The following is an 8,862-nucleotide window of genomic DNA, read 5'->3' as shown; positions in this document are numbered from 1 at the left end:
AGTAAAGACAAGAGGAATATGTTTAGACTAAGAATGTAGACAGTTTCTTGGCTAGAAACAAAGCTGAACAAAAAGGGTAAGAATTCTAGAACAATTGTGAAGGATTTATTTACATTTTTGAAAGATCTACATGTGTTTTCACTTAAAACTCTTGGGAGGGTCATTTCAAAGCATAAAATCCTGGCGGTTCACATTCATCTCTCCCTATATTCCCTCTGCTTCCAGTTTCAGCATTAATATACAGACCACAGCAAAAGGAAATGCAAGTCAGGTGTGACATATCGAGTAACACAAAGGTTCAGTCACAAGAAAAAGATTTTAAAATGATTGAGAACTGAGAGGACTTTTAGTAACAGTTATTTTGCACAGTTCAGGTCACAGAGCTTTCATGAGAGTTTCTAGACTTGCTGCCAATAAGAAGTAAAAGTTATAATCTTAAGGTGCATTCTTTTAAAGCCCTCTCCCATCACAAAACGAAAAAAAAAAAACCAAACAAACCTAAACATAAACTTTTTTTTTCCAATAAATTACCTTTTTGTTGTTGCTATTTCTTCTTTCTCTATTATACCTTCAATGTGGGCTACACTTAATCTCCTCTTTAACTTTCTAAAGCTTTAATAATCCATATCCTACCTTCCTAGAACACCAAAAGCCAGCAGTATAGTTGATCTGCAGATTTGAAAATGGGCCATTAGAGCTATTCATCACAAGCAATGCAGTGCAGTTTAAACAAGAAGAAAGAGCACATATATGCCATCCTGCGTCAGATTAAATGTCCAGCTGCCCTAGTGTTCTGTCTCTGTAAGACAGCCTGCATGATTGATTTTCATGATGACACAGAAAAAAAAAATGAGCACAGAACAAATCTATAGCAAGAGGGGAGCATGCTCTGGATTTCTTTGGCCAGATATTCCTCCTTTAGGTAACGTGCAGGGGTGATGTTGATATAACAGAGCTCTCAGGCTGCAGCTCACCCATCAAGTGTGGACGGGGATTAGCCTACCTATAGTTTACCTTCTTTAAAGACCTACTCTTAGTGCATAACCACCTCAGGCTCTGAATCCAAAGGTTAAAGGTCTTATCCATAGCTGGGTTTTTGGGTTGCAGAGTGAAGTAGCTGGAGACTCTGATTATTGCCTGAGAGCTCTGACAGCCAGAGGTAGATGGGCCAAGGGAAAAGGGCAATAGGAAGAGCCCTTGCACGTAGGTGACTTTATCTCTGTAGACCTCAGAAAAAGAGGGCTAGCGTCTTCAGACTCCTTTCTATGTAATTTGAAGACTCTGCACTAGTGGTGCATGTACAAGCTTTCCTGAGCACCTCACTGCTTGGCACACTATGTGTGCAGACTCAACATGAACAAGAAGAATTTTCACTTGAAGTTGAGACTCAAGGAGAGAATTTACAAAGCTGAAGAAAAATACATAGCTTGAAGACATTGTGAGAAGATTTCAGAAGATCTGTGGCACGTTTAATATAGCAGATCTTCAATTCCATACACTTACACCTATACATGCCTGGAAAAATGAAAAAGTTTTTCACAGTGACGGTGGTGAGGCACTGGAACAGGTTGCCCAGAGAGGTGATGTAAGCCTCGTCCCTGGAGGCATTCAAGGTCAGGCTGGAGGGGGCTCTGAGCAATCTGATGTAGCTGTAGCTGTCCCTGTTCATTGCAGGGGAACTAGGCTAGATGGACTTGCTATGGCTAAATGTCCTTCTGAAAAAAACCTGGTGATACTGGAGAATGGGAGGCTGGACATAAACTAGCAATGTGCTCAGAAGGACATAAGGTAGCAATGTGCTCAGAAAGACAATCGTATCCTGGGCTTCATCAAAAGAAGCACGGCCAGCAGGTCAAGGGAGGTGATTCTTCCCCTCTTCTTTGCACTGGTAAGGCCTTACCTGGGTACTGCATCCAGATGTGGAGTCCTCAGTACAGGAGAGACATGAACCTGTTGGAGTGCATCCAGAGGAGGGCCACAAAAATGATCCAAGGGATGGAACACCTTTCCTACAAGGACAGTCTGAAAGAGCTGGGCCTGTTCAGCGTGGAGAACAGAAGGCTCTGAGGTGACCTGACAGCAGCCTTTCACTATCTAAAGGGGGTCTGAAAGAAAAAAGGGGACAGATTCTTTAGCAGGGTCTGTTGTGACAGAACAAGGGGAAATGGTTTCAAGCTTAGAGAGGGTATATTTAGGTTGGATATAAGGAAAAAGTCTTTTACACTGTTGGTGGTGAGGCATTGGAACAGGTTGCCCAGAGAGGCAATGGAGTGTGAGGCTGAATCAGGCTCTGGACAACGTGATCGAGCTGTGGATGTCCCTGTTCGTTGCAGAAGAGTTGGAATATATTACCTTTAAGGGTTCCTTCCAAGTCTAAGGATTCTATGATTGTATGATTCTGTGACTTTAAGGGTCCCTTCCAACTCAAATGATTCTGTGACTTTATGTAAATTGTTTTATTAATAATTGCACCAGGTATAGTACTTTTGATTTCTTTCACTTCTACACTTCAGGCCCCACAGAATTAGGTAGTTAATCTGCCCTGAGCTCAATGGTGACTTTTACCATCTCTACATTTAGTGCTACAATTACATCCTGTAGTACCAGTGGCATCATTTTTCTTTAGGAGTTCAGATCATGGTGCACCTTTAATTGCTAGGAAGAAATAATGGAAATATGAGGAACCACTACTATGTTGATTTTGTCAGCCACAGCTAAATAATCCCAGTCTGTGAACTTTCTGTCCCATCTCCAGGAATGTATGGCTCTGAGACAAAAAGCAAGCAATGAATGCCAAAACAGGCAGGTAATCACTTGGCAGCAGACTCCTCTGGCTTAAGCTTGAGTCAGAAAATGGACATTTTCACGATAGTGGCACACAGACAGAGACTTTCTTGAGGGAAATAAAACTTGTTCTCAATCTCTCTGCAGGTAACAACCCCATCTGCTTTGTGTTTTATATCCCATGCGCTTGTGGCAGTTGCATCTTCAGAAAGTAACATTTAATGTAAAAATGGTTTCCCAGGTATAAGAAGAAATAGATCCTCCATTAAATAATGAACTGACTGATTATAAACTGCACATTTCAAACATTAAATACTCATGATTTAATGCCAAATGGAAAATGGAAGCGTAAAGAACATACTAATTTCAGGGGCTGGGAAGAGGAAACATGAACAAATCCATTGAAGAAATGTAATATTATTGTTCTCTACCTTGCTTGCTTTGTGCTAGACAGGAATTCATTAACATCAACTCAAGTCTATTTCTAATCCCCTTGCTAAGCCCCAACCCTTGACTCAGGAGAATTTGTATTGAAGCAGAACTATGTCAATCATTTTGGCCAATTAAACATAATAACAAACATGAAGCAAGGAAAAAAATGTGGGCGGTATTGCCACAGTAAAGAGAGCAGTGTCTACACATTTCGAACACATGTCTATATTACGAGGTCAGCTCAATGAAAAACCATCTACAACTCATCTCCTAGGTCCAAGGGATATCCAGATCCACAGCTTATTCATTTCCTGTACTGACGATGCTATTCACTGTGCAGCAGATGGTAACAGGATTATATTTTACACATATTTCCTTCCTTTTTTTTCCCCTTAGTACTCCCCTTGTTAGTTCTACGGTATACTTTAGACTAACAGTAATTCAAATGATTACTGGGTTTATCTCAAAGTCTGTGAAATAAATCATGTGTTATTTGCATGCAGCAAGCTTACTAGCTATGCTGGTAACAATAGGCTTGGTGATGCTTTCCGCTGACAAGGAGGTAGTTAAGACATTTCTATTTGATTTTCAGCTGCTTTCTAAGCTTATCTTGTAATCAGTCACATGTACTCATTTGACATCCAAAAGAACAATATCGCTGATTTGCGGAGAGCATCAAAAGTTCTTCTGTATTATTATTATTTTTATTGATGGCCTACTTTTCCTCCCTCTACCTGCTCAGTGACCCTTCAATAGTAATTGAGCAGACCTGCAGCAGGAATTTATACCTAGTGTACAGGTAAGGCAAATGACAGGAAACAGAGGCTGTGCAAATTGCCTCTGAAGGCAATGTATGCACACCTCCTGGTACATATGGGCTTATGTTGCCATGCAATTAGGAAAGAGATGGAAAAGTTTGAATAAATAAAGTAGCCGTAAAAAGTAAAACTACTGTGAAATTAGCTCAAGTTCCAGTCTCTCTCCCTATCAGCAGTCCAGCTCCTGAGGCGATCAAAATTCAGGGATGACAAGCCCATGTGGCAGCATGTATATATCCATGGCATCTCTTGGAGGACAGAAAGCAAGTGGAGGAGGATGAGGAAAACCTGGCTTGCTTCCAGCTCGCATTTTTATTTTGAACAAATATATTTATAGAGTTTAGACAGAGCCCCCAAAGACCTTGATAACAGTATTTATCTGCTCAGCTTCAAATAAAGCCTCAAAAGGACTGTGATGAAATCTGCTGCGATCATTCCTTTCAAAGCCAAGAAAATATGTGTGTATATACATATCTATATATACATATATCTATAAATGTATATAAACACACATGAGGGCTGCTCCAAAATTAATGCCTCTTACATTACTATGTCCACCCAGAGGCAGATGTTGGTAGGATGGCAGTAGAGGTGGAACCTTCCCACCAATATTCTCTTTCATTTTGGTGCCATGTGACAGATGGCAGAAGAGGGGCAATCTGACAAAATGGTATCTGACATGGGAGTGCATAAGAAGCAACGGTGTGGAACTGAATGCTTTCATGCAGAAAAAAGGGTACCTGTTGGTATTCATGAACGCTTGCTGAGTGATTATGGAGACCAAACAGTGGATGTGAGTACTGAGAGGCGGTAGGTAGTGTGTTTCAGAAGTTGTGACAACAGTGTGAAAGACAAGAATTTTCTCTATCAAATAATGTTTTTGTGCTCTTTATGTCTGTTGTGGTTTCCATGGAAATAAACAGGAGCATTACTTTTGGAGCAAAATGTGTATGTGTGTGTGCATTTGTGGGCACCTTTCTGCTGGAAAAGACTGAGGGCTAGGTGAATATCAACCTGAATAAACCTTGTTTTGAAGAATAATAAATCATGCATCATTTCTATTTAGGGGATCCCTGGTCTGTCCTTTACTTTCTATCACTAGTGTAAGGTACAGGAGCCATTTTGCTTGAGGAGTTGGTCTTCTCTCCCTCAGACACAGCTGATGAATGTTTGTGCTGGCTGGTTGTACACTAGCTCTGATTCTTGAATTATGTTTTTATTTTCCTTTTATCATTCCCTTTGGTTGAAGCAGTGTCTATAAATACCATATAACCCAAATGCTGAGATGGTGGAAAAACAAGGAGCAATGTATGCGGGCAAATCCCTCCTGCTTTCTCTCTGTCTCCCTAGATAAACAGCCCATATCTGGTTATCCATCCTAAAGTCACCAGTGCTTAAGCAAGTGGCTGGCAGGTACTAAATAATCAGAGGAGCAGGAAAAGCTTTTGGGGATACCTGATCCCTTCTGCAGCTCAGATATTACTGTTGTGCTTTGCAATGGTTGTGAGCATGGTTGAGGTTTTCAGATCTCTGCAAAAAGTAATCTTCATGGCTCATGCAAGACCAACATGAAACAGGCTATACTAATGAGTATTCATTTTTAACCTTTCTAGCTCTACCACCAGTTGACTCTGACATTGTCATTAACTTGCTCTTCACATTTTAATGTTAACTGTTTATGAATCCTTCATATAGCTGTTCAATCTAATCTACATTTGTTTCTATCCTTTTTTTTTTTTTCCCTCTATCTTGATCTAGGTAGTAAATCAATGAGGCTGCTCTTTAGAAATCTTTGGAGATTAGTATGACCGAAGAAAAGATTGTATAAAAAGGGAGGGGTGAGGATGGAACCATTACACTTTTACAGTGAAATACTGCCAAGGAACAAGCACAAAGAATAAAGGTTGGCATATGTTTAGAGACCTTGGGATATACCTACACTGCATCTGGCAGTAATATTGACTTTTGTGTAGATTTAGCCTGAGCTGACTGAGAATAATGAAGGTTTTGCACAATGAGTTTAACATGGGCTGCAAAAGCCAAGCCAGGGTGATAAGATATTCACACCAGCTGATGTATCCATCAGCAAGGCTACTATTACTGGCAGCAAAAATAGACAGGTTGAAAGCTACTTGGCGTTTGCTGCTGCAGTGAGCACCTGTATGCAGAGATATAGCTAAAACTAACCTGGCTAAGAAAAAGAACACACAAAAAATCCACCAGCTTCTTGTGGGTAGGTAGGAGATACAGTAATTTAACCTGTGAGGCTTTGCATCTTCTGCAGCCAGACTCTCCAGACCAGAGCTCAAGTCAGAGGTGTTGTTTGGAAAAGCTAGTGTTTCTTTTTCATACAAAGGAAAACAAAATCTTCACCATGACTTTTTAACTTTCTGCTGTGCAAGTGTTTACTCACTTAGTGTTCGCATAAAATTTACTTGGAACTTTAATCAAAGGCCAGTGTAATCAATGTAAAGACCAGGAGGAAAGTAAGCAGATCTTTGTCTTCTAGAGATTTTTCAGTGGAATTTGGATTCCTAATTATTTAACATTGACCTGAACTGGTTTTAACCTTTGGAATAGGTTGACTCAACTTTTCTAGCCTGATGAGAAAGAAAGAATTTGTCATCAAAACCAGTTGCTTTTGACTCACCCTCTAAAGCAATCAGGCATCCACCTAGAGATGTCTCAGCTGTGGAGGATGTCTTTTGATGAGGCTAGAGGCTAGAGCTTAAAATTGTCCTATCTCTGCAGTCAGAAACCTTAACTACCTTCCTGTGCCACAAGAAAAGTCCTGCTGTGTACTCAGAATGTACATGGAAAGGTTTCCTTACGTACAGATGCCTAGCGTAATGGATGCTGATACTGACTGAGGCATCATAATTGATTCAAAATGTCAATGATCTTTTCCCACTTGATCCCTGTGGATGCATTTTCTGTGATAGATCGGCAGAGGAGCAGTGAATAGGAACTGAAATTTATAAGTGCAGCCCCTGTATCTACAGGAGAGTATACAGGACAAGTTAGTTTGACAGCACTATGGCAGTCTGGCTTCTTTGGACAACCTGACAGTGAGATATCTGCACCACAGCTCTCTGACCATCCACACACCAAAGCTCCCCTCCAGAGTAAACCAGAACATTAGAGATGCATGTTGTGCACTCGGCTGACACAAACACTGTCAGGATGGAGCCAGGATGCACAGTGTAGGTAAGAGCTGAGGGGATCTTTCATGTCCCTCAGCTTTGACACATCCATTGAGTCAGGCCTGGACCATCAAGTCCCAAAAGGCGAGGAAGTTTAACTTTGCTTCTGATTATTTCAATATGAGTAAAGAACCTTCTGTTTTGTACGCTATACAGTTGAGTAGAGTTTAACAGTGCAAACAATTTCAATGGCCAAGGCAAGAAAGTAGTTATCTCATACTGCAGCAAAAATCCATCAACTGTGATACTCAGAAGTAAGGATGCTTTCTTGTTTTGAACCAGAAAGAACCACACTTATAGCACTGCCCAGATAATTCTGTCTTCAAAGATATGCACTGAACGTGTCTGTATTACAAAAGGAAGGAAATAGAGATCCCTTGGGATTCATTTCTGAAGGGCAAAGGGGTCCCAGAAGGCTGGACACTTTTCAAGAAGGAAGTCTTAAAGGCACAGTAGCAGGCTGTTCCCTGTGCCGTAAGATGAGCTGGCAGGGAAGAAGTGTGGCATGGGTGAAGAGGGAATTTTTTCTGAGGCTCCAGGTGAAAAAGAGTCTACCTCCTGTGAAAGAAGGGACAGACAACATAGGGAGAGTTCAAAGAAGCTGTTAGGATATGAGGGGAGGAAATTAGAAAGGGAAAAGCCCAGCTTGAACTACACTTGTCCACAGTGGTAAAAGTGAACAAAAAACATTTTTACAAATATATGAACAGTAAGAGAAGGGAGGGCTAAGGAGAATCTCCAGTCTTTACTGGAGAAGTTCTCGCAGTGCCCTCTTTACATCATCATTAAAAGTCAGACCAGTTTTCCTCTGGGTAGTCTGCCTCTTGATTCCGGGATAGGGAGCAGAATAAACCTCCACTATTCAGGTGGAAATAGTTACTACTCCACTTGGACTGCCATAAGTCCATGGGGCCAGATAGAAACCCGAGGGCGCTAAGAGTGCTGGTGGAAGAGACTGCCAAACCGCTCTCCACCTTTTATCAGTGGTCCTGGTAATCAGAGAGGTCCCAGAGGATTGAAGAGCTGTCAATTTAACTCTCATTTACAAGAAGCACAGTTAGGAGGATCTGGGGAACTGACCTTAGTGCCAGTAAAGTTTATGGAACAGATTATCTTCAGTGAGATCATGCATGATGTGCAGGACAACCAGGGGATCAGACTCAGCCATCATGAGTTTATGAAAGGCAGATCCTGCTTGACCAACCTGTTCTCCTTCTATGATCAAGTGACCCAACTTGTGGACGATGGAAAGGCTGCCGGTGTAATCTACTTAGACTTAAGCAAAGCCTGTCTCCCACAGTATTCTACTAGAGAAGCTGGCAGCTCATGGCTTGGACAAGTACACTCTTTGCTGGGTAAAGAACTGGCGACTGCTCATGAATGGTATTTCCCATGTCAGTACTGAGGCCTGTCCTCTTTAATGTCTTTACTAGTGTATAATCAAGATGTTTATAATTTTGTATAATCAAGATGTTACAATCGCAATACAATCAATGAGAGTAAGGCAAAGCAGACAACGATCACAAAAGAGAATAAGTGGAAGAGCTTACCCTTGGGTTGAGCTCACCAGAAGATACCAAAGAGGGGATCTCCAGAAGAGATCCTTCCCCTCTGGTAGCCAGCTC

General features: G+C 41.3%; 1 protein-coding gene across 1 annotated transcript in view; it reads left to right on the top strand.

The window, feature by feature from the left end:
* Positions 1-4,701: 4,701 nt before the first annotated feature.
* Positions 4,702-8,862, top strand: part of LOC122155624 (heat shock transcription factor, Y-linked-like) — a 21,920-nt gene continuing 17,759 nt past the window's right edge. The window contains exon 1 of the mRNA XM_042809638.1: positions 4,702-4,844. Within this exon, the coding sequence (XP_042665572.1) occupies positions 4,702-4,844 (143 nt within the window). The remainder of the gene's footprint in view (positions 4,845-8,862) is intronic.

The sequence above is a fragment of the Centrocercus urophasianus genome, unplaced genomic scaffold (genome assembly GCF_019232065.1).
Source record: "Centrocercus urophasianus isolate 14NV4802_14NV808 unplaced genomic scaffold, USGS_Curo_1.0 seq_12, whole genome shotgun sequence".
Taxonomy (NCBI): domain Eukaryota; kingdom Metazoa; phylum Chordata; class Aves; order Galliformes; family Phasianidae; genus Centrocercus; species Centrocercus urophasianus.
The sequence above is the reverse complement of the archived record's forward strand: the minus strand, read 5'-3'. Positions and strand labels throughout refer to the sequence as shown.